The sequence below is a fragment of the Salmo trutta genome, chromosome 8, assembly GCF_901001165.1.
Source record: "Salmo trutta chromosome 8, fSalTru1.1, whole genome shotgun sequence".
NCBI lineage: Eukaryota > Metazoa > Chordata > Actinopteri > Salmoniformes > Salmonidae > Salmo > Salmo trutta.
The window spans coordinates 5,319,294-5,346,099 of record NC_042964.1 but is presented as its reverse complement, the minus strand read 5'-3'; the positions used below and the strand labels follow the sequence as shown (position 1 = coordinate 5,346,099).

Genomic DNA, 26,806 nt, shown 5'->3' with positions numbered 1-26,806 from the left:
GAGAGAGAGGATCGAGAGAGCACAGAGAGAGAGAGACAGATGAGAGAGAGCGAGCGAGAGGAGAGCAGAGAGACAGAGGAGAGAGGAGGGAGAGACGAGAGAGAGACAGAGAGAGGAAGAGAGAGAGAGGAGATCGAGAGAGAGAGAGAGTGAGAGAGAGAGAGAGGAGAGAGAGAGAGAGAGAGAGAGAAGGAGAGAGGAGAGAGAGAGAGACAGAGACAGAGACAGAGACACACACACAGGGGGACAAACATCTACCTGGAGGCAACAACATTCCATCCCCAATATGCCCCCCTAGACACAACTACGACAACATAACCAACAAAAACGGGTCACAACTCCCACTGACACCCCTATCAGATCACAGCAAAATCCCACTGTACTTGAACATATCTTTGCTCAATCATGAGGCATCAAAGTCAAAGGAACTAAATAATATTAAGAAATGCTATAGATGGAATGAAAGTTGGGTGGAAATCTACCAAAAAACAATTAGACAACAACAAATTCAATCCCTTCTAGGCAATTTCCTGGACAAAATGTTTCAATGTAATAGTGAAGGTGTAAACTTGGCAGTAGAAAACCTAAACAGTATATTTGACCTCTCAGCTTCCCTATCAAATCTAAAAATTTCAAGCAGACAACCTAAGAAAATGAACAACGCTGACAAATGGTTTGATGAAGAATGCAAAAACCTAAGATAGAAATTGAGAAACCTATCCAAACAAAAACATAGAGCCCAAGAAAACCTGAGCCTTCACAATGGTGAATCACTAAAACAATACAGAAATACACTACGGAAAAAGAAGGAACAGCACGTCAGAAATACGCTCATTGTAATTTAAGAATCCATAGAATCTAACCACTTCTCAGAAAATTGGAAAACTCAAAACAAACACGAAAAGTTATCTATCCAAAACAGAGATGTCTGGATAAACCACTGGCTCTATAACAAAGAATAAACAGCAAAAACATATACATGATCAAATACAAATCTTAGAATCAACTATTAAAGACTACCAGAACCCACTAGATTCTGCAATACATTAAATGAACTACAGGACAAAATACAAACCTTCCAACCTAAAAAGGCCTGTGGTGTTGATGGTATCTCAAATTAAATTATAAAATAAACAGACCACAAATTCCAATTGGCTAAACTAAAACTAGTTAACATCATCCTTAGCTCTGGCATCTTCCTCAATATTTGGAACCGAGGACTGATCACCCCAATCCACAAAAGTGGATGCACATTTGTCCCCAATATCTACCATTGGATATGTGTCAACATCAACCTTGGGGAAATACTCTACATTATCATTAACATCAGACTCATTTTCTCAGTGAAAACATAGTACTGGGCAAATGTCAAATTGGCTTCTTACCAAATTACCGCACAACATACCATGTATTCACTCTGCACACCTTAATTGATAAACAAACAAAACAAAGGCAAAGTCTTCTCATGATTTGTTAATTTCAAAAAAGCTTTAGACTCAATTTGGCATGAGGGCCTGCTATACAAATTGATGGAAAGTGGTGTTGGGGGAAAAACATACGTCATTATAAAATCCATGCACGCAAACAAGTGCACGGTTAATATTGGCAAAAAACACACATTTCTTTCCACAGGGCCGTATCGACGAATTGGTCAGGGCACTAGAACAGTCTGCAGCACCCGGCCTCAGCCTACTAGAATCTGTCTACTGTCAAATGTCTACTGTTTGCTGATGATGATCTGGTGCTTCTGTCCCCAACCAAGGAGGGCCTACAGCAGCACCTAGATCTTCAGCACAGATTCTGTCAGACCTGGGCCCTGACAGACCTGGGCCCTGACAGACCTGGGCCCTGACAGTAAATCTCAGTAAGACAAAAAAAATGGTTTAGCAAAAAAGGTCCAGTTCCCAGGACCATGAAAACAAATTGCATCTAGACACCGTTGCCCTAGAACACACAAAACACTATATACATACCTTGGTCTAAACATCAGCGCCACAGGTAACTTCCACAAAGCTGTGAACGATCTGAGAGGGGGCTTCTATGCCATCAAAAGGAACATCAAATTTGACATGCCAATTAGGATCTGGCTAAAAATACTTGAATCAGTTATAGAACCCATTGCCCTTTATGGTTGTGAGGTCTGGTGTCCGCTCACCAACCAAGAATTCACAAAACGAGACAAAAACCAAATTGAAACGCTGCATGCTGAATTCTGCAAAAAATATCCTCTGTGTACAACGTAAATCACCAAATAATGCATGCAGAGCAGAATTTGGTCAATACCCGCTAATTATCAAAATCCAGAAAAGAGACGTTAAATTCTACAACCACTGAAAAGGAAGCAATTCCCAAACCTTCCATAACAAAGCCATCACCTACAGTGAAATAAGACTGGAGAAGTGTCCCTTAAGCAAGCTGGTCCTGGGGCTCTGTTCACAAACACAAACACACCCCACAGAGCCCCAGGACAGTAACACAATTAGACCCAAACAAATCATGAGAAAACAAAAAGATAATTACTTGACACATTGGAAAGAATTTACCAAAAAACAGAGCAAACTAGAATGCTATTTGGCCATAAACAGAGAGTACACAGTGGCAGAATACCTGACCACTGTGACGGACCCAAAAGTAAGGAAACTCATTTCTAAAAACGAACTAACTTTAACTATGTACAGACTCAGTGAGTTTTGCTATTGAGAGAGGCCGTCCTAGGCAGACCTCTCCACAAAATGAGGTGGAAACTGAGCTGCACTTCCTAACCTCCTGCCCAATGTATGACCATATTAGAGACACATATTTCCCTCAGATTACACAGATCCACAAAGAATTTGAAAACAAGTCCAATTTTGATAAACTCCCATATCTACTAGGTGAAATACCACAGTGTGCCATCACAGCAGCAAGATTTGTGACCTGTTGCCACAAGAAAAGAGCAACCAGTGAATAACAAACACCATTGTAAATACAACCCATATTTATGTTTATATATTTTCTCTTTCGTACTTTTACTATTTGCACATAATTACAAGACTGTATTTAATTTGAGATTTGAAATGTCTTTATTCTTTTGGAACTTTTGTAAGTGAAATGTATACTGTTAATATTTTTATTATACGTTTGTTTATCTATTTCACTTGCTTTGGCAATAAAAACATGTGTTTCCTATGCCAATAAAGCCCCTACAATGAAATTGAATTGAATTGAGAAAGAGCGCGAGAGAGAGAGCGAGAGCGAGAGCGAGAGCGAGAGAGAGAGAGAGAGAGACAGAGACAAAAAATTTGATTCGAGGACGCAATTCTGGACACACCACTTCCTGAGATCCCAGTAGCATAACAGACCACGACATCAGAGCAGGGCTACACATCACATCAACTGTATATTCTCTCTCTCCCCCTTTCATTCTCCACTCGCATTAAGAAAAGAAAGACAATCTGGAATAATTTAATCATTAGTCTTATCATTAGAGTTTCTGTCACGCCCTGATCTGTTTCACCTGTTCCTGTGATTGTCTCCACCCCCTCTAGGTGTCATTTGTTTTCCCCAGTGTATTGATCCCTGTGTTTCCTGTCTCTCTGTACCAGTGTATTTATCCCTGTGTTTCCTGTCTCTCTGTGCCAGTTCATATTGTACGTTTCCAAGTCAACCAGCGTGTTTTTCCCATTCTCCTGCTTTTTGCATTCTCCTTTTTCTAGTCCTTCCGGTTTTGACCCTTGCCTGTTTCTGGACTCTGTACCCTGACCTGACCTTGCCTGACCATTCTGTCTGCCTTGACCACGAGCCTGTCTGCCACTCTGTACCCGCCTGACTGACCATTCTGCCTGCCTTGACCATGAACCTGTCTGCCACTCTGTACCCCCTGGACTTTGATCTGGTTTTGACCTTTTTGCCTGTCCACGACCATTCTCTTGCCTACCCCTTTGGATTATTAAACATTGCAAGACTCCAACCATCTGCCTCCTGTGTCTGCATCTGGGTTTCGCCTTGTGCCTTGATAGTTTCCTCTTCCTCCAGTTCTATAATTACTTTTATTGTCTGTGACACCCGAAATCTAATTAAAAGCATTTTTGCTATTGATTTCCCAAACCAGGTTGGGTAATTTAAGGCGAGTGGTCTGTTCAAGGATGGCTTACTCATTTTGACGTTGCCCTACGCAGCTCACCTCTGCCGCATGTGTCGATAATATTAAACATTCCTGTAAATGAAATAATTTAAGGACCGCTTGAAAAAGCTGTGGCAGAAACTTGAGGAATACCAATTACATGGGTTATAAAGAGAGGTGACGCATTGAATGAAAACATACGACAGAGACAGGGTATCTGAGACCTCCCTGAGGAGAGAGAATGAAGAGATGTGTGTTTAAGTGTGTGCATAGTCCTACGTGCCTGTGTGTGTGTTTGTGTACAAAGGTGGTGTCCTCTTAAACAAATCTAAAAGACAAGGTTAAGTCATCAAGACTCCCATTTCATAATGGATTAGTCAAAAATATATTGACACCATACACTGGGAGATCTATCTCTAATACATATTACCACAATGCACTGGGAGATCTATCTCTAATACATATTACCACAATGCACTGGGAGATCTATCTCTAATACATATTACCACCATGCACTGGGAGATCTATCTCTAATACATATTACCACAATGCACTGGGAGATCTATCTAATACATATTACCACCATGCACTGGGAGATCTGTCTCTAATACATATTACCACCATGCACTTGGAGATCTATCTCTAATACATATTACCACAATGCACTGGGAGATCTATCTAATACATATTACCACCATGCACTGGGAGATCTATCTAATACATATTACCACCATGCACTGGGAGATCTATCTCTAATACATATTACCACCATACACTGGGAGATCTATCTCTAATACATATTACCACCATGCACTGGGAGATCTATCTCTAATACATATTACCACCATGCACTGGGAGATCTATCTCTAATACATATTACCACAATGCACTGGGAGATCTATCTCTAATACATATTAACAACATACACTGGGAGATCTATCTAATACATATTACCACAATGCACTGGGAGATATGTCTAATACATATTACCACAATGCACAGGGAGATCTATCTAATACATATTACCACCATACACTGGGAGATCTATCTAATACATATTACCACAATGCACTGGGAGATCTGTCTAATACATCAGAGTTTGTGTGTGCACTTGTCACTCTCTAATCACATTTAGTGTGTCAGGGGTAAACTCAGCGGTTTCACCATATGACCTACAGTGGCTTACAAAAGGATTCACCTCCCTTGGCATTTTTCCTATTTTGTTGCATTACAACCTGGAATTAAAATACATTTTTTTGGGGGGGGGTTACACAACATGCCTACCACTTTGAAGATGCAAAATATTTTTACAATTACAGCTGCAACTCTCTTGGGGTATGTCTCTATAAGCTTGGCACATCTAGCCACTGGGATTTTTGCCCATTCTTCAAGGCAAAACTGCTCCAGCTCCTTCAAGTTGGATGGGTTACGCTGGTGTACAGCAATCTTTAAGTCATACCACAGACTCTCAATTGGATTGAGGTCTGGGCTTTGATTAGGCCATTCTAAGACATGTAAATGTTTCCCCTTAAACCGCTCAAGTGTTGCTTTAGCAGTATGCTTAGGGTCATTGTCCTGCTGGAAGTTGAACCTCCATCCCAGTCTCAAATCTCTGGAAGATTGAAACAGGTATCCAACAAGAATTGCCCTGTATTTAGCGCCATCCATCATTCATTCATTTCTGACCAGTTTCCCAGTCCCTGCCGATGAAAAACCTTCCCACAGCATGATGCTGCCACCACCATGCGTGTTGGGTTTGCCCCAGACATAGCGTTTTCCTTGATGGCCAAAAAGCTACATTTTAGTCTCATCTGACCAGAGTACCTTCTTCAATATGTCCAGGGTGTCTCACACATGTCTTTTGGGGAACATCAAATGTGTTTTCCTATTTTTTTCTTTAAGCAATTTTCTGGCCACTCTTCGGTAAAGCCCAGCTCTGTGGAGTGTACGGCTTAAAGTAGTCCTATGGACAGATACTCCAATCTCCACTGTGGAGGTTTGCAGCTCCTTCAGGTTTGTCTTTGGTCTCTTTGTTGTCTCTCTGATTAATGTCCTCATTGCCTGGTCTGTGAGTTTTGGTGGGCAGCCCTCTCTTGACAGGTTTGTTGTGGTGCCATATTCTTTCAATTTTTTAATAATGGATTTATCGGTGCTCTGTGGGATGTTCAAAGTTTCAGATATTTTTTATAACTCAACCCTGATCTGTACTTCTCCACAACTTTGTCCCTGACCTGTTTGGAGAGCTCCTTGATCTTCATGGTGCCACTTGCTTAGCGGGGTTGCAGACTCTGGGGCCTTTCAGAACAGGTGTAAATATACTGAGATCATGTGACAGATTATGTGACTTCTGAAGGTAATTGGTTGCACCAGATCTTGTTTAGGGGCTTGATAGCAAAGGGTGTGAATAGATATGCACGCACCACTTTACAGTTTTAATTTTATTTTTATTTCACTTCACCAATTTGGACTATTTTGTGTATGTCCATTACATGAAATCCAAATAAAAATCAATTTAAATTACAGGTTGTAATGCAAAAAAAAAATTGGGAAAATGCCAAGGGGGATGAATACTTTTGCAAGGCACTGTAATCTCTGTTTTCATTTAATCTAATCCATCCAGCTAGTCAGAGGCTAGGAAAGCACACACAAAATCCCCCTAGGTGGTGTAACAGATGAGCTCTTAATAGTCTTCCTCGGTGGTGTAACAGATGAGCTATTAATAGTCTTCCTCGGTGGTGTAACAGATGAGATCAGTGAGACCTCCCTTTTTTTATTTTCTCTATCGCACACCTGTCTTTTCTGTCTTTCTCTCGCTACTTCACTCTTCTTTATCTCTTTCTCATTCTCTCCCTGGCTTGTTCTCTTCCTTTTTCTTTCTCTCTCTCCATCTCTCTCTGAAATGGTTGGTTTCACCCTCCATCCACCCATCCCCTGTTCCATTTGTGAAAAGTGAGGCGAGGAGTCAAGCTCTATTTTCATGTTCAACAGAGTCTATCAATCAGTTAAAGTGAAGAGCAAGAAGGAGGAGGGGGAAGGAGAGGGAGAAGGAGAAAGGGTGAGGAATGGAAGAAGGGAAGGGAAGCAGAGGACAACGGGCAAAAGAGGACAGAAGGGATGCGTGGATGAAGGAAAGGTATGGAAGGAGTGGAAGTAGTGTCTATAGATCGAAGGCTAGAGAATAAAGGAATGTAAAGTTTGGAGAGTGATATTGGCATAGCAGCAGTCTCTTTAGTACCTGCACACTTCTTACAGATGACAACCCCCAGATTTATGGAGGCCCATTCGGGCTGCGACGCACGGCAGTCAGCACAGCTCCTGTTGGACTCGTTGAACCAGATCTTCTCCGCCACTTCATAATCGGAGAGCGTTTCGGCTATCGATTCCTGGAATGCTTCAATCCACTCCTCTTTCTCCCTTTCCGACTCGGCCGTGAAGCTGCAACAATATATATTTTTTACACCACATTATTGATTTTAGCAGACCAATTAAACAGTACATACAATTTTTGTTGCTTCATGTGGTGGGGTTATATGGTTTCTTTACATTGTGGGTGATGTGTACGGGTTGAATAGGTTATAAGTGCAATGATGCATATAAAACCTTAATTGCTGATGGTATGTATTGGCCAATTAGAGGTTTTCAAGCAAACGGTCGGCCATATTGGTAGTCCTCAGAAGGAGCAGTCCTACATGTATAGGGTCTAGAGTATTTCAATTACATTTTTCAAGGTAAAAATGAGATGTATTTAAGTATTTATTTGTTGTAGTGGGGACAGTAACATTCGTACTCTCTAAAATAAATACTTTTATTTGTTTTTTTATTTTCTGTTCACATATAAGAAACAAATACACATTAAGGTGTCTATAATAGATTCAATCTGTGTGGTTCAAGCCCTGAATGCTGACAGGCTGACAGCTGTGATATATCAGACCGTATACCATGGGTATGACTAAACATTTATTTTTACTGCTCTAATTACATTGGTAAGCAGTTTACAAATAGTCATAAGGCCTAAAAACAAATACATTAGCAAAAATGTCTAAAAACCCGTTTTTGCTTTGTCATTATGGGGTATTGTCTGTAGATTGATGAGGGAAAAAAACTATTTAATCAATTTTAGAATAAGGCTGTAACCTAACAAAATGTGGAAAAAGTCAAGGGGTCTGAATACTTTCTGAAGGCACTGCATATACAAAAGTATGTTGACACCCCTTAAAATTAGTAGATTTGGCTATTTCAGTCAAACCCTTTGCTGAGAGGTGTATAAAATCAAACACACAGCCATGCAATCTCCATTGTCAAGCATTGAAAGTAGAATGGCCTTACTGAAGAGCTCAGTGACTTTCAAAGTGGCACCGTCATAGGATGCCACCTTTCCAACAAGTCAGTTTGTGAAATTTCTGCCCTGCTAGAGCTGCCACGGTCAACTGTAAGTGCTGTTATTGTGAAGTGCTGTTATTGTGAACTGAAAACGTCTAGGAGCAACAACGGCTCAGCTGCGAAGTGGTAGGCCACACAGGCTCACAGAACGGGACCGCCGAGTGCTGAAACGTGTAGCACAGCGGTGGGCAACTCCAGTCCTCCAGGGCCTGATTGGTGTCACACTTTTTCTCCATCCCTAGTAAACACAGATGATTAATCAAACTGCATTCTAAACTGAAGATCATGATTAGGTGATTATTGGAGTCAGGTGTGTTAGCTGGGGCAAAACTGTGACACCAATCAGGCCACCGAGGACTGGAATTGCCCACCCCTGGTGTAGCATGTAAAAATTGTCTGTCCTCGGTTACAACACTCACTACCGAGTTCTAAACTGCCTCTGGAAGCAACGTCAGCACAATAACTGTTTGTCGGGAGCAGCCGCACACAAGTCTAACATAACCATGTGCAATGCCAAGCGTTGGCTGGAGTGGTGTAAAGCTCGCCGCCATTGGACTCTGGAGCAGTGGAAAAGCATTCTCTGGAGTTCTCTCACGCTTCACCATCTGGCAGTCCGACAGACGAATCTGGGTTTGGCGGATGCCAGGAGAACGCTACCTACCCAAATGCATAGTGCCAACTGTAAAATTTGGTGGAGGAGGAATAATGGTCTGGGGGTTCATGGTTCGGGCTAGGCCGTTTAGTTCCAATGAAGGGAAATCTTAGCATACACTCTAGACAATTCTGTGCTTCCAACTTTGTGGCAAAAGTTTCACCATGACAATGCCCCCGTACTCAAAGTGAGGTCCATACAGAAAAAGAGATCGGTCTGGATGAACTTGACTGCCCTGCAAAGAGCCCTGACCACAATCCCATAAACACCTTTGGGATGAATTGGAACGCCGACAGCGAGGTTAAACACATCATTGGTTTAGTGTGAATCTAAGGTGTCTACTTTGTAGAGCCACCTTTTGCAGCAATTACACCTGCAAGTATTTTGGGGTATGTCTCTATAAGCTTGGCAAGATCTAGCCACTGGGTTTTTTGCCCATTCTTCAAGGCAAAACTGCTCCAACTCCTTCAAGTTGGATGGGTTCCACTGGTGTACAGCAATCTTTAAGTCATACCACATATTCTCAATTTGATTGAGGTCTGGGCTTTGACTAGGCCATTCAAAGACATTGATATGTTTCCTCTTAAACCACTCAAGTGTTGCTTTAGCAGTATGCTTAGTGTCATTGTCCTGCTGGAAGGTGAACCTCCATTCCAGTCTCAAATCTCTGGAAGACTGAAACAGGTTTCCTTCAAGAATTGCCCTGTATTTAGCACCATCCATCATTCATTCAATTCTGACCAGATTCCCAGTCCCTGACGAAAAACATGCTCACAGCATGATGCTGCCACCACCATGCTTCACTGTAGGGATAATATTCTCGGGGTGATGAGAGGTGTTGGGTTTGCGCCAGACCTTCTTCCATATGTTTGGGGAGTCTCCCACATGCCTTTTGGCGAACACCAAATGTGTTTGCTTTTTTTCTGGGCACTCTTCCGTAAAGCCCAGCTCTGTGGAGTGCACGGTTTAAAGTGGTCCTATAGACAAATACTCCAATCTCCACTGTGGAGCTTTGCAGCTCCTTCAGGGTTATCTTTGGTCTCTTTGTTGTCTCTCTGATTAATGCCCTCCCTGCCTGGTCCGTGAGTTTTGGTGGGCGGCCCTCTCGACAGGTTTGTTGTGGTGCCATATTCTTTCATTTTTTAATGATGGTTTTAATGGTGCTCCGTGGGATGTTCAAAGATTCTAATATTTTTTTTTAACTCAATCCTGATCTGTACTTCTCCACAACTTTGTCCCTGACCTGTTTGGAGAGCTCCTTGGACTTCATGGTGCCGCTTGCTTGGTGGTGCCCCTTGCTTAGTGGTGTTGCAGACTCTGGGGCCTTTCAGAACAGGTGTATATATACTGAGATCATGTGACAGATCATGTGACACTTAGATTGCACACAGGTGGACTTTATTTAACAAGTTTTTTCATTTCACTTCACCAATTTGGACTATTTTGTGTATGTCCATTACATGAAATCCAAATAAAAATATGTTTAAATTACAGGTCGTCATTCAACAAAATAGGAAAAATGACAACGGGGGTGAATACTTTTGCAAGGCACTGTAAACAGGTCCTTTGACATCTCCATCACTGTAATATGAAACACTAACGGAGAACATTGGAATAATATTCTCACATGAGAGGGAAAGAGAAAGAAAGAGAGAGGAAGGAAGAGAGAAGAGAGAGCGAGTCAAGAGTGGAAAATGAAAAACAGGGAGGGAAGATGAGAACATTGGAGAAGAATGTTGCTATGTCAGCCATTAGAGTCTATATCAGTGCATGTGTACAAAATAATACATGTCTCACAGTGTGTGTGTGTGTATATTTCAATCTCAGACACACACACACTCCTTATCAGTCATGTTGCTCTTTTTCTACCACTCAGAATCCTTGAGCACACAATCCTTTTCCCTCCGCTTTCACAGAAACACACATTCCTATCCCCCCTGCCACTCTCTCGGGCTGAGAGAGGAAGAGCTCCCAAATTGGGGTGCCTATCAGGGCCTAAAGTGACTGCGAGTCATCCGAGACTGCTGCTACCCTGTCACTTACTCCAGCCATGTCCCCACTCATTAGGCTTCTAGCAAGACAACAACTGAGCGGAGTGCTTCCCCCAAAGCTTTTCAACATAACTATTACTTTCTCTCACAGGCAACGCATAAAGATGCACACATTGCAGCTGCGAGTAGAGCTGGTGAATCTTTCTCTCTCTCTCTTTTTTTTGCTTGCTGCTGAAAAGGAAGAAGGAAGAGAGGGAAGGAGGATAGGAGACGAGGGAGGAGAGAGGAGAGAGGCTGAGATGAAGTTAGTCTGGTGGTTTCCATGGTAACCTCTCTTTTTGTCTCTCCCCCCCATCTCCCTCTCCATCCCTCTCTTTCCTGTTGACACAGAGGGTCGGTGGTAGTATATCCCAGAGCAGCAGCAGCAGCAGCAGTTGTTGGGATCGATAGGAGAGCATCTGAACTCAATCAACCTATCTGCTTTCTGCTGAGGGCAATTCCAAAGGGATGACTGCTCCCATCAGGACTTGAACAACTGCCTCCAAGACCACAGAAGAAGATGGAGAATGAACTACCTACTCCAACACCACAGAGGAAGAGGGAGAGTGAACTACTACAAGAGCACAGAGAGAGAGACACGTTTGACCTTGGTGTAGACGGGAGGACACACTCACTTCTCACTATGATTTGGCACAGAGTGAGTGAATGCATTGTTGTGCCGTAAGCCATCATTACTGCTTCTGTTCAGTGTTCTGCTATTGCTGTATGAATAATCCATAGAGGCCAGTGCTAGCATATGCCAACCTGTGCCCTTCTATTAGCCATTACCACGGCAAATGATATACCAATCTAGCACCAACACATGTTCTACAAATAAAAACCTGAAATGTTCGGTAACACTGTAACAAACCATTCATGAGGCATTTACAAACCATTCATCAGGCATTTATAAACCATTCATCAGGCATTTATAAACCATTCATGAGGCATTTATAAACCATTCATGAGGCATTTACAAACCATCAGGCATTTATAAACCATTCATCAGGTATTTATAAACCATTCGTAAGCATTTATAAACCATACATGAGGCATTTACAAACCATTCATCAGGCATTTATAAACCATTCATCAGGCATTTATAAACCATTCATGAGGCATTTACAAACCATTAATCAGGCATTTACAAACCATTCATCAGGCATTTATAAACCATTCATCAGGCATTTATAAACCATTCATCAGGCATTTATAAACCATACATGAGGCATTTACAAACCATTCATCAGGCATTTATAAACAATTCATGAGGTATTTATAAACCATTAATCAGGTATTTATAAACCATTCATGAGGTATTTATAAACCATTAATCAGGCATTTATAAACCATTCATGAGGCATTTATAAACCATTAATCAGGTATTTATAAACCATTAATCAGGTATTTATAAACCATTCATGAGGCATTTATAAACCATTCATCAGGTATTTATAAACCATTCATCAGGCATTTATAAACCATTAATCAGGTATTTATAAACCATTCATGAGGCATTTATAAACCATTCATCAGGCATTTATAAACCATTAATCAGGTATTTATAAACCATTCATCAGGCATTTATAAACCATTAATCAGGTATTTATAAACCATTCATGAGGCATTTAGAAACCATTCATCAGGCATTTATAAACCATTAATCAGGTATTTATAAACCATTCATGAGGCATTTATAAACCATTCATCAGGCATTTATAAACCATTAATCAGGTATTTATAAACCATTCATGAGGCATTTATAAACCATTAATCAGGTATTTATAAACCATTCATGAGGCATTTATAAACCATTAATCAGGCATTTATAAACCATTAATCAGGTATTTATAAACCATTCATGAGGCATTTATAAACCATTAATCAGGCATTTATAAACCATTAATCAGGTATTTATAAATCTTTCATGAGGCATTTATAAACCATTAATCAGGTATTTATAAACCATTCATGAGGCATTTATAAACCATTCGTAAGGTATTGCTAGTTTACCATTTATTACATCACTACTCCCACATCTGTAAAACTGGAGATGGAGTTTTTTTGTATTTTCACAGGGACAGTGCACATTAATCAACATTTCAGTAAAAATGATGGTTTTAGCCAGCTGGCTAATTTTCAACCACAGTCCCTGGGCAGGTTATTAAAAACCATTCCAATAACAATACAGACAAACAATGAGCAGTGAGCACATGCAGAGCAACATAGGACAAGCAACACGTAGCACGCAGACAGAGAAACACAGGACAAGCAACACGCAGACAGACAGAGAAACACAGGACAAGCAACACGCAGACAGACAGAGAAACACAGGACAAGCAACACATAGTACGCAGACAGAGAAACATAGAACAAGCAACAAGTAGCATGCAGACAGAAAACATAGGACAAGCAACAAGTAGCACACAGACAGAGAAACATAGGCAAGCAACAAGTAGCACGCAGACAGAGAAACACAGGACAAGCAACACATAGTACGCAGACAGAGAAACATAGAACAAGCAACACATAGTACGCAGACAGAGAAACATAGGACAAGCAACAAGTAGCATGCAGACAGAGAAACATAGGACAAGCAACAAGTGGCATGCAGACAGAGAAACATAGGCAAGCAACAAGTAGCACACAGACAGAGAAACACAGGACAAGCAACACGTAGCACACAGACAGAGAAACATAGGACAAGCAACACGTAGCATGCAGACAGAGAAACATAGGACAAGCAACAAGTAGCATGCAGACAGAGAAACATAGGACAAGCAACACGCAGCACGCAGACAGAGAAACATAGGACAAGCAACAAGTAGCACGCAGACAGAGAAACATAGGACAAGCAACAAGTAGCACACAGACAGAGAAACATAGGACAAGCAACAAGTAGCACGCAGACAGAGAAACACAGGACAAGCAACACGCAGACAGACAGAGAAACACAGGACAAGCAACACATAGCATGCAGACAGAGAAACATAGGACAAGCAACAAGTAGCATGCAGACAGAGAAACATAGGACAAGCAACAAGTAGCATGCAGACAGAGAAACATAGGACAAGCAACAAGTAGCATGCAGACAGAGAAACATAGGACAAGCAACAAGTAGCAGGCAGACAAAGAGTACAAGCAACATTTAGCATGCATACAGACAGAGCAATAGCACAAAATGCAACACGACTAAAATCCATAAAAGCAGCAAAGTGTTTCCACACCTCACCAGCTACAGACAACACGAAGACAAGCTAGTAAGCTAGTTATTTAAATGTGTATAAGGTGGTAAGCTAGGTATTTAGACATGTATAAGCTAGTAAGCTAGGTATTTAGATGTGTATAAGGTGGTAAGCTATGTATTTAGACATGTATAAGCTAGTAAGCTAGGTATTTAGATGTGTATAAACTAGTAAGCTAGGTATTTAGACATGTATAAAATAGTAAGCTAGGTATTTAGACATGTATAAGCTAGTAAGCTAGGTATTTAGACATGTATAAGCTAATAAGCTAGGTATTTAGACATGTATAAGCTAATAAGCTAGGTATTTAGACATGTATAAGCTAATAAGCTAGGTATTTAGAAATGTATAAGCTAGTAAGCTAGGTATTTAGACATGTATAAGCTAGTAAGCTAGGTATTTAGACATGTATAAGCTAGTAAGCTAGGTATTTAGATGTGTATAATGTAGTAAGCTAGTTATTTAGATGTGTATAAGGTAGTAAGCTAGGTATTTAGACATGTATAAGCTAGTAAGCTAGGTATTTTTGTACGGGGGGCCAGTACAAAACATATAAGCTAGTAAGCTAGGTATTTAGACATGTATAAGGTGGTAAACTAGGTATTTAGACATGTATAAGCTAGTAAGCTAGGTATTTAGATGTGTATAATGTAGTAAGCTAGTTATTTAGATGTGTATAAGGTAGTAAGCTAGGTATTTAGACATGTATAAGCTAGTAAGCTAGGTATTTTTGTACGGGGGGCCAGTACAAAACATATAAGCTAGTAAGCTAGGTATTTAGACATGTATAAGGTGGTAAGCTAGGTATTTAGACATGTATAAGCTAGTAGGCTAGGTATTTAGATGTGTATAAGGTGGTAAGCTAGGTATTTAGATGTGTATAAGCTAGTAAGCTAGTTATTTAGACGTGTATAAGCTAGTAAGCTAGTTATTTAGACATGTATAAGGTGGTAAGCTAGGTATTTAGACATGTATAAGCTAGTAAGCTAGGTATTGAGACATGTATAAGCTAATAAGCTAGGTATTTAGACATGTATAAGCTAGTAAGCTAGGTATTTAGACATGTATAAGCTAGTAAGCTAGTTATTTAGATGTGTATAAGCTAGTAAGCAAGTTATTTAGATGTGTATAATGTAGTAAACTAGTTACTTAGATGTGTATAATGAGGTAAACTGTTATTTAGATGTGTATAATGTAGTAAACTAGTTATTTAGATGTGTATAATGTAGTAAGCTAGTTATTTAGATGTGTATAAGCTAGTAAGCTAGTTATTTAGATGTGTATAAGCTAGTAAACTAGTTATTTAGATGTGTATAATGTAGTAAGCTAGTTATTTAGATGTGTATAATGTAGTAAACTAGTTATTTAGATGTGTATAATGTAGTAAACTAGTTATTTAGATGTGTATAATGTAGTAAACTAGTTATTTAGATGTGTATAATGTAGTAAACTAGTTATTTAGATGTGTATATGTATTTTTGTTGTGTACTTGTTATTTTACCAGGTACTGCTGGAGTGTCTACCAATGGAATGCCCAACTTTTTGTGAGAAATTACGCTGGTCATTCAACACATTTATAAAGTATTTATAAAGCATAAATAGCGCTCAATTTAGATTAGGAGCTGCAAAAATAATTAGTAAATGGTTTATAAATGTTGGCATTATGATGAATAAATGTTGAACACACCTTAGAAATGCCTTCTAAACGGTTTGTGACCCATTAAAATACAAAGTGTTACTGTATGTTCTTAATACACTGTTGACTGAGACCTGAGTCTAATGCTAATACACTGTTGACTGAGACTGAGTCTAATGCTAATATACTGTTGACTGAGACCTGAGTCTAATGCTAAAACACTGTTGACTGAGATCTGAGTCTAATGCTAATATACTGTTGACTGAGACCTGAGTCTAATGCTAAAACACTGTTGACTGAGATCTGAGTCTAATGCTAATATACTGTTGACTGAGACCTGAGTCTAATGCTAAAACACTGTTGACTGAGAACTGAGTCTAATGCTAATATACTGTTGACTGAGACCTGAGTCTAATGCTAATACACTGTTGACTGAGTCTGAGCCCAATGCTAAAACACTGTTGACTGACATCTGAGCCCAATGCTAAAACACTGTTGACTGAGACTGAGTCTAATGCTAATATACTGTTGACTGACTCCTGAGTCTCATGCTAAAACACTGTTGACTGAGATCTGAGCCCAATGCTAAAACACTGTTGACTGAGACTGAGTCTAATGCTAATATACTGTTGACTGACTCCTGAGTCTCATGCTAAAACACTGTTGACTGAGATCTGAGCCCAATGCTAAAACACTGTTGACTGAGATCAGAGCCTAATGCTAATACACTGTTCAATGAGATCTGAGCCTAATGCTAATAAGCTATCGCTGGAGCTAACCGTTGATTAAAGGAAGAGTAACTGCTTTTGAAGACCTTTTGGCTGTGTTGTTTTGTTTTCCTGGCCCCCGTCACTTTCCCCCAGCGGTGAATGTGTGTGAGGCTCGGTGGGACACACACTGCGAGGGGGAATGTGACGGGGCCAGGAAAACATCAGACACACACACACACACATCCTGCCTCATTACTGTATGACCGCCCTGCCATGTGTACGAGGAGAGAGCAGGGCTCCAGCAAGACAAGTGCTAATTATTGATCTATTTTTTACATTTTTTTAACAAATCTCCCGGGAGGGTTGTGAACGCCTGGCGCTGTGATGCAACAGCATCATGCCGCTATGGAGGACGGGGCGGATGAAGCATTTTGAGCGACCCCGGGACCTACACGGCTATAATCGATGAGCCGCTTGCTTGTTTATCTGGTAATGGCCCATTTAAAGCCCAACCGCCAAGACAAAACACTTCCTGTTCGCAAGAATTGTTTTGGATTGTTGCCGCGAATTACATTTTTTGTTGTTTCTTCACCTGGCATATATACGACCGATCAATCTGTTTATCCATCTCTCCTTAATGGCTGTGTTCGGTTCAGTTCTATAAAGAGATGGGTATAATTGTGATTTTGTGCTTCAAACAGGACTCTGTGAGAATAATCGTGGAACATCCTGATGAGGTGATGGGCACCTGAGGGGTTTTCATGGATCTAAATCAATTTCAACCCTACAAGCATCTCCTACCTTGGATTTAGATAAAACTCATTTAATCACTTTAAGCTGTAAAGACTCACTCTGTGAGTGGTTTCATTGTTTTTAATGGCGGGATTCACCCTGTGGTGTTTTTTTGCTTTGCTTCACCAATCACCACCAGACTAGCAATATGGTACTTTAAAGCAAGCAAGCTATGTTCGCTATGAGTACAGACATTAAGAGAGAAGGGGAAGAGTTGTTTTGAGGTGGTTGTTTTACAGTCACACAGCATTTCTTTTTTCATTAACATAGCCTACAGTAGAGGCAGTAAGCTACAGTACTTTATGACATTCAACTTTTATTCATAATCAGTATCCAGACCTCACACTCTGTTCCTATATTTAAAGGCCCAGTGCAGTCAAAAACATTATTTTTCTGTGTTTTATACATATTTGAAGATTATAATAATGCCCTTTTAGTGTAAAAGCTGTTTGAAAAGAATGCCTGAAATGTCTGCCTGTTTTTGTAGGATGGAGCTTTGGCCTGCTTGGTAACTTTTATTTAAAAAAAAATATTTCACCTTTATTTAACCAGGTAGGCTAGTTGAGGACAAGTTCTCATTTACAACTGCGAACTGGCCAAGATAAAGCAAAGCAGTGCGACACAAACAACAATACAGAGTTGCACATGGAATAAACAAACATACAGTTAATAACACAATAGAAAAAGTATATGAACAGTGTGATCAAAAGAATGAGGTAAGATAAGGGAGGTAGGGCAATAAATAGGCCATAGTGGCGAAATAATTACAATTTAGCAATTAAACACTGGAGTGATAGATGTGCAGAAGATGAATGTGCAAGTAGAGATACTGGGGTGCAAAGGAGCCAATTATTATTTATTTTTTTAAATAACAGTATTGGGATGAGGTAGTTGGATGGGCTATTTACAGATGGGGTATGTACAGGTGCAGTGATCTGTGAGCTGCTCTGACAGCTGGTACTTAAAGTTATTAAGGGAGATACGAGTCTCCAGCTTCAGTGATTTTTGCAATTCGCTCCAGTCATTGGCAGCAGAGAACTGGAAGGAAAGGCAGTCAAAGGAGGAATTGGCTTTGGGGGTGACCAGTGAAATATAACTGCTGGAGTGCATGCTACGGGTGGATGCTGCTATGGTGACCATTGAGCTGAGATAAGGTGGGGCTTTACCTAGCAAAGACTTATAGATGACCTGGAGCCAGTGGGTGTGGTGACGAATATGAAGCGAGGGCCAGCCAATGAGAGCATACAGGTCGCAGTGGTGGGTAGTATATGGGACTTTGGTGACAAAACGGATGGCACTGTGATAGAATGCATCCAATTTGCTGAGTAGAGTGTCAGAGGCTATTTTGTAAATGACATCGACAAGTCAAGGATCGGCAGGATAGTCAGTTTTACAAGGGTAAGTTTGGCAGCATGAGTGAAGGATGCTTTGTTGCGAAATAGGAAGCCGATTCTAGATTTAATTTTGGATTGGAGATGCTTAATGTGAGTCTGGAAGGAGAGTTTACAGTCTAACCAGACGCCTAGAATACGTGGACAACTACAAATACCTAAGTCAGAACCATCCAGAGTAGTGATGCTGGACGGGCGGGCAGGTGCAGGCAGCGATCGGTTGAAGAGCATGCATTTACTTTTACTTGCATTTAAGAGCAGTTGGAGGCCACGGAAGGAGAGTTGTATGGCATTGAAGCTCATCTGGAGGTTAGTTAACACAGTGTCCAAAGATGGGCCAGAAGTATACAGAATGGTGTCATCTGCGTAGACGTGGAACAGAGAATCACCTGCAGCAAGAGTGACATCATTGATGTATACAGAGAAAAGAGTTGGCCCGATAATTGAACCCTGTGGCACACTCATAGAGACTGCCAGAGGTCCGGACAACAGGCCCTCCGATTTTGCACACTGAACTCTGTCTGAGAAGTAGCTGGTGAACCAGGCGAGCCAGTCATTTGCGAAACAAAGGCTGTTGAGTCTGCCGATAAAAATGTGGTAATTGACAGAGTCGAAAGCCTTGGACAGGTCATTGACTACAGCTGCACAGTATTGTCTCTTATCGATGGCGGTTATGTTATTGTTTAGGACATTGAGCGTGGCTGAGGTGCAACCATGACCAGTTCAGAAACCAGATTGCATAGCAGAGAAGGTACGGTGGGATTCGAAATGGTCTGTGATCTGTTTGTTAACTTGGCTTTCAAAGACCTTAGAAAGGCAGGGTAGGATAGATATAGGTCGGTAGCAGTTTGGGTCTAGAGTGTCTCCACCTTTGAAGAGGGGGATGACTGCGGCAGTGTTCCAATCTTTGGGGATCTCAGACAATATGAAAGAGAGGTTGAACAGGCTAGTAATAGGGGTTGGAACAATTTTAGCGGATCATTTTAGAGAGAGAGGGTCCAGATTGTCTAGCCCGGCTTTAGTTATTAGAGCAATAACAAAGAGAGTTCCAAACCTGCCAATAACCTCTCTGCCAGTTTTCCCCTCCTGACTCAGAATGCTCCCAGACAATCCTAGCAAAATTATTGCTTGAGAAATAGCTCTTTTTTAAAAAGCTATTTTGTATATTTTTGACCATTTTGATTGAAAACAATCACAGTATGGTACTTATGTTACCCAGAAATGATTTGATATTGAGATAAAAACAGCTGCATTGTACCTTCAATGTATTCCTTAATCTTAACATTCCAAGGTAACATTCAAAGGTAACATTCCAAGTAGAAAGCTTTTTACAGAAGTTTCTCTTGAACAGCTTACAGTAGAAATACATGTAACTATTCAACTTCACAGTTGGATTCATTTTGAGCTTCAATACCTCACACTTTGTTACCTCTCAATGTGTTATCTAATAATGAAATTCCACGGAAGCCTTTCTATTATGAGTAAATCACCTTTAAAACCCTGAACTTGAATGTGAGTGGATTGTTTTGGGAGATATGATTATTGTAGGTAAAATAGAATAAGATGCCTATGTTAGAAGGGCATTTTTTAAAATAAATTAATGTGGCTACTGTAGAAATAAAATAATATATTAATGTTGAGGGATTTAGCTTAGAACTATCTTAAACAGACCATTGACATCCTACGTATTGCTACATAAAATATTCAATAAATATTGACTGTAATTTATCATTTCAATCAGTGACCTCACCACACTTTCTCAAAGAACAAAGTCTAGCCTCAACAGTGGATAATTGTTCAAGGTAATTGTCATGCCCTGACCATAGAGAGCCCTTGTCCTCTCACTGTCAACTGTGTTAATTTTCAGCAAACTTAACATGTGTAAATATTTGTATGAACATAACAAGATTCAACAACTGAGACATAAACTGAACAAGTTCCACAGACATGTGACTAACAGAAATGGAATAATGTGTCCCTGAACAAAGGGGGGTGGGGGGGGGGTCAAAATCAAATGTAACAGTCAGTATCTGGTGTGGCCACCAGCTGCATTAAGTACTGCAGTGCATCTACTCCTCATGAACCGCACAAAATTTGCCAGTTCTTTCTGTGAGATGTTACCCCACTCTTCCACCCTCAAAGCTCATCACTAAGCTAAGGATCCTGGGACTAAACACCTCCCTCTGCAACTGGATCCTGGACTTCCTGACGGGCCGCCTCCAGGTGGTGAGGGTAGGTAGCAACACATCTGCCACGCTGATCCTGAACACTGGAGCCGCCCAGGGGTTCGTGCTCGGTCCCCTCCTGTACTCCCTGTTCACTCACGACTGCATGGCCAGGCACAACTCCAACACCATCATTAAGTTTGCAGACGACACAACAGTGGTAGGCCTGATCACCGATAACGACGAGACAGCCTATAGGGAGGAGGTCAGAGACCTGGCCGGGTGGTGCCAGAATAACAACCTATCCCTCAACGTAACCAAGACTAAGTGTCTCCTGACCCCTCCTGTCTCAGCCTCCAGTATTTATGCTGCAGTAGTTTATGTGTCCGGGGACTAGGGTCAGTCTGTCACATCTGGAGTATTTCTCTTGTCTTTTCCGGTGTCCTGTGTGAATTTAAATATGCTCTCTCTAATTCTCTCTTTCTCTTCTTTCTTTCTCTCTCTCGGAGGACCTGAGCCCTAGGACCATGCCTCAGGACTACCTGGCTTGATGACTCCTTGCTGTCCACAGTTCACCTGGCCGTGCTGCTGCTCCAGTTCCAACTGTTCTGCCTGCAGCTATGGAACCATGACCTGTTCACCGGACGTGCTACCTGTCCCAGACCTGTTGTCCCAGACCTGCTGGAACCCTGACCTATTCACCGGACGTGCTACCTGTCCCAGACCTGCTGTTTTCAACTCTCTAGAGACAGCAGGAGCGGTAGAGATACTCTCAAAGATCGGCTATGAAAAAGCCAACTGACACTTACTCTTGTGTTACTGACTTGTTGCACCCTCGACAACTACTATGATTATTATTATTTGACAATGCTGGTCATTTATGAACATTTGAACATCTAGGCCATGTGCTGTTATAATCTCCACCCGGCACAGCCAGAAGAGGACTGGCCACCCCTCATAGCCAGGTTCCTCTCTAGGTTTCTTCCTAGGTTTTGGCCTTTCTAGGGAGTTCTTCCTAGCCACCGTGCTTCTACACCTGCATTGCTTGCTGTTTGGGGTTTTAGGCTGTGTTTCTGTACAGCACTTTGAGATATCAGCTGATGTAAGAAGGGCTATATAAATAAATTTGATTTCATTTCATTTGACTAAGGAGATGATTGTGGACTACAGGAAAAGGAGGACCGAGCACGCCCCCATTCTCATCAACGGGGCTGTAGTGGAGCGGGTTGAGAGCTTCAAGTTCCTTGGTGTCCACATCACCAACAAACTAGAATGGTCCAAACACACCAAGACAGCCGTGAAGAGGGCACGACAAAGCCTATTAAATTAAAAAGATTTGTCATGGGTCCTGAGATCCTCAAAAGGTTCTACAGCTGCAACATCGAGAGCATCCTGACTGGTTGCATCACAGCCTGGTACGGCAATTGCTCGGCCTCTGACCGCAAGGCACTACAGAGTGTAGTGCGTACGGCCCAGTACATCACTGGGGCTAAGCTGCCTGCCATCCAGGACCTCTACACCAGGCGGTGTCAGAGGAAGGCCCTAAAAATTGCCAAAGACCCCAGCCACCCCAGTTATAGACTGTTCTCTCTACTACCGCATGGCAAGCGGTACCTGAGTGCCAAGTCTAGGACAAAAAGGCTTCTCAACACCCCAAACCCTCTTTTGCACTGCCGCTACTCTCTGTTTATCATATATGCATGCATCACTTTAACTATACATTCATGTACATACTACCTCAATTGGCCCGACCAACCAGTGCTCTCGCACATTGGCTAACCGGGCTATCTGCATTGTGTCCCGCCACCCACCACCCGCCAACCCCTCTTTTACGCTACTGCTACTCTCTGTTCATCATTTATGCATAGTCACTTTAACCATATCTACATGTACATACTACCTCAATCAGCCTGACTAACCGGTGTCTGTATGTAGCCTCGATACTTTTATAGCCTCGCTACTGTATATAGCCTGTCTTTTTACTGTTGTTTTATTTCTATACCTACCTATTGTTCACCTAATAACTTTTTTGCACTATTGGTTAGAGCCTGTAAGTAAGCATTTCACTCTAAGGTCTACACCTGTTGTATTCGGCGCACATGACAAATAAACTTTGATTTGATTTGACCTGCACGTTCACGGACATTTCTGGGAGGAACGGCCCTAGCCCTCCGATCCAACAGGTCCCAGACGTGCTCAATGGGATTGAGATCCGGGCTCTTCGCTGGCCATGGCAGAACACTGACATTCCTGTCTTGCAAGAAATCACGCACTGAACGAGCAGTATGGCTGGTGGCATTGTCATGCTGGAGGGTCATGTCAGGATGAGCCTGCAGGAAGGGTACCACATGAGGGAGGAGGATGTCTTCCCCATAAGGCACAGCGTTGAGATTGCCTGCAATGACAACAAGCTCAGTCCGATGATGCTGTGACACACCGCCCCAGACCGTGACTGACCCTCCACCTCCAAATCGATCCCGCTCCAGAGTACAGGCCTCGGTGCAACGCTCATTCCTTTGACGATAAACGCAAATCCGACCATCACCCCTGGTGAGACAATACCGCGACTCTTCAGTGAACAGACCTTTTTGCCAGTCCTGTCTGGTCCAGCGACGGTGGGTTTGTCCCCATAGGCGACATTGTTGCCGGTGATGTCTGGTGAGGACCTGCCTTACAACAGGCCTTCAAGCCCTCAGTCCAGCCTCTCTCAGCCTATTACGAACAGTCTGAGCACTGATGGAGGGATTGTGCGTTCAGGCAATTGTTGTTGCCATCCTGTACCTGTCCCGCAGGCGTGATGTTCGGATGTACCGATCCTGTGCAGGTGTTGTTACACATGGTCTGCCACTGCAAGGACGATCAGCTGTCCGTGCTGTCTCCCTGTAGCGCTGTCTTAGGCATCTCACTGTACGGACATTGCAATGTATTGCCCTGGCCACATCTGCAGTCCTCATGCCTCCTTGCAGTTCTCATGCCTCCTTGCAGCATGCCTAAGGCACGTTCACGCAGATGAGCAGGGACCCTGGGCATCTTTCTTTTGGTGTTTTTCAGAGTCAGTAGAAAGGTCTCTTTAGTGTCCTAAGATTTCTTAACTGTGACCTTAATTGCCTACCGTCTGTAAGCTTTTAGTGTCTTAACGACCGTTCCACAGGTGCATGTTCATGAATTGTTTATGGTTCATTAAACAAGCATGGGAAACAGTGTTTAAACCCTTTACAATGAAGATCTGTGAAGTTATTTGGATTTTTACGAATTATCTTTGAAAGACAGGGTCCTGAAAAAGCGTTTTTTTATTTATTTGTTGAGTTTATTTAATAATGAACACTTAAGCAGCAGAGCGGAATAATATGTGCAAGAACACTCTCACACGTGATTGAGTAGTCCTGAGAGCCTTGGTTGTGTGAGCTACGGGCGGCAGGTAGCTTAGCGGTTAAGAGCTTTTGGCTAGTAACCAAAAGGTTGCTGGTTCGAATCCCCGAGCAGACTAGGTGAAAAATACGTTGATATGCTCTTGAGCAAGGCACTTAACTCTAATTGTTCCTATAAGTCGCTCTGGACAAGAGCGTCGGCCGACTGACTAAAATGTTGAATGCAAGTAACACGTCCATTGCCTGACCACTGATGAAACAGAGGTAGCATAGGTTCAGAGTTCAGGGAGCTGGCTGGCTGGAGTGGCACCCCCTGGCTCTCTCTGCCTTTTAACCAGAGATGATACTAATCCCCTTTTAAACCCTGAACTTGAATGTGAGATTGGATTGTTTTGGGAGATATGATTATTGTAGGTAAAATAGAATACGATGCTTATGTTTGAAGGGTATTTTTTTTTAATACTAAGCTTCTATTTTAGGCCAGGAAGAGAAAAAGAGTGATAGGTGGGTATGAAACACCAACACACACGGGTTCATACACAGCCATTCACACACACACAAACATACACCTGCTCATACACAGACACATACACACAGGAACACACACTCACCAGAAGTTTCTGAAGGGAGTGTTGATTTGGAAGAGCCTCCTGTCTGTATCTTTAATGTTAGTAGCAGTCAGATCGATCAGGGAAATACCCAGGCCAGCTCTGAAGTCCTGTAGAACAGATACACAGTCAAATCAAACTTAAAGTAAGAAAGGCTATGACACTAGGAGGCCAAGTGCATTATGGGGAAACAGAGGAGAGAGAGAGGATGGGAGGTCATAGGTCATTCACATGGAAGTCACTCACTGACACAAAACAAGTAATTCAACAGATACATGTATTGACCACAGTGATGAACTGGTTACCAAATGTTGCCATGCATGCATTCTCTGCCAATACATATTGCTTCCCGTCTTCATCAAGTTTCCGCCTCATCTTACCGTGAACACAGTCTCCGCTAACGCGGGAATATTGCCTTTGAATTTAACCCTTGTGTAGTCTTATCATTCTGTATACTCTTCTTGTCCTAAGGGTAAGAAATTACCCGTCTTCACTAAACCCCTAAAATAAAGCAGCTTAATTGAATTTTAAACCCCAAATCTATTTTGCATGAAGAAAAAACAGTCATCACAAACGTTGTGAATATCTGGGTTTTCCCTCTTCACAATGCAGAAAGACTGCACTTAATCAGTGGACACCACTCGTTTTTATTACAACACACCTGTCATAATTGTTTTCTTTACTAAAGTAGAGGTTTATTATTATTATTATTGTTGTTATTGTGGCTAAAGGTACTGCATAAGTGTAAACACATTTTTTTATAGCAAGATATAGTACTTGTATAGCCTAAGAAAGTAGCAGAAATGTGCAGGAAGTAGTTTTGAATGCATTTTATTGAAGGGGAACAATAACAGTCTTGAACTTTTTTGGCAACATAGTGATATATTCTTATATTCTGTACAATGAGGAATTCAACTACAAAATACTAGTCTTTCCCATTTTTTTAACCATTGCCCCCACCCACAAGGTGTATAAACAATGACAATAAATAAGAATAAAATAAGATACAAAACAAAATCGTGAAGAACATAAATTAAATCAATCAACTATAATTAGCACGTAGGACAGCATGCAAGTGCGTGTGCATGGACTTTGCAGATCTATTTCTCACATATGCAGCACATACTATTTGTTCTACAGTCCTTCTTTGGGGGGCAGAATTGGCATCTCCTCCTCTTGCCTACCCCAGCTACAGCCTCAGGTGGAACAGGACAAGATTCAGCCCTGAACAGCTTTCACAAGCGCTGCAGAGGCTGCTGTGTGGGGGAGGTGCTCCCTTCTTTGAATGTATGGGGTTACAAGTGCCTTTCCCAGCTGCTCCAGGAATACCCTCATCTTGTATCGCTTATCAGGCATCCAGGTAGGGTTGATCTTGTTCCATATCACAAAGGCATTGTATGAGGACACATCAATTATGTTTTGGAAGATGGCCAGCGGAAAGTCATCCTCTTGCAGCTGTAAGTTCCAATCACCTTGTCCAGGTTGTCCACGCCTCCTTTGTTGTGGTTGTAGTCCAGGGTGATGGCTGGCTTCCTGTCTTCACAATGACTGATCTCAGCCGTTTTGTGCAGTGTGCTCAGGAGGACCACATTCTTGTTCCTCTTTGGGAGGTAAGAAGCTAGAGTGGTGGTGGGGGTGAAGGCAACAAACTTTGATGAGAAGACCTCTCTCCCCCTTGTCTTCTGGCTGAGTTCAATCAGTAGCACACATAATCTCAATTTCTCATT

At 41.7% G+C, this 26,806-nt stretch overlaps 1 protein-coding gene across 1 annotated transcript in view; it reads right to left on the bottom strand.

Annotated features, from left to right (window-relative positions):
- arap2 (ArfGAP with RhoGAP domain, ankyrin repeat and PH domain 2) overlaps positions 1-26,806 on the bottom strand; it is a gene marked incomplete at its 3' end in the record, with an annotated part of 151,628 nt that overhangs the window by 77,680 nt on the left and 47,142 nt on the right. The window contains 2 exon segments of the mRNA XM_029759778.1: positions 7,338-7,537; positions 25,083-25,189. Of these exon segments, the coding sequence (XP_029615638.1) occupies positions 7,338-7,537; positions 25,083-25,189 (307 nt within the window).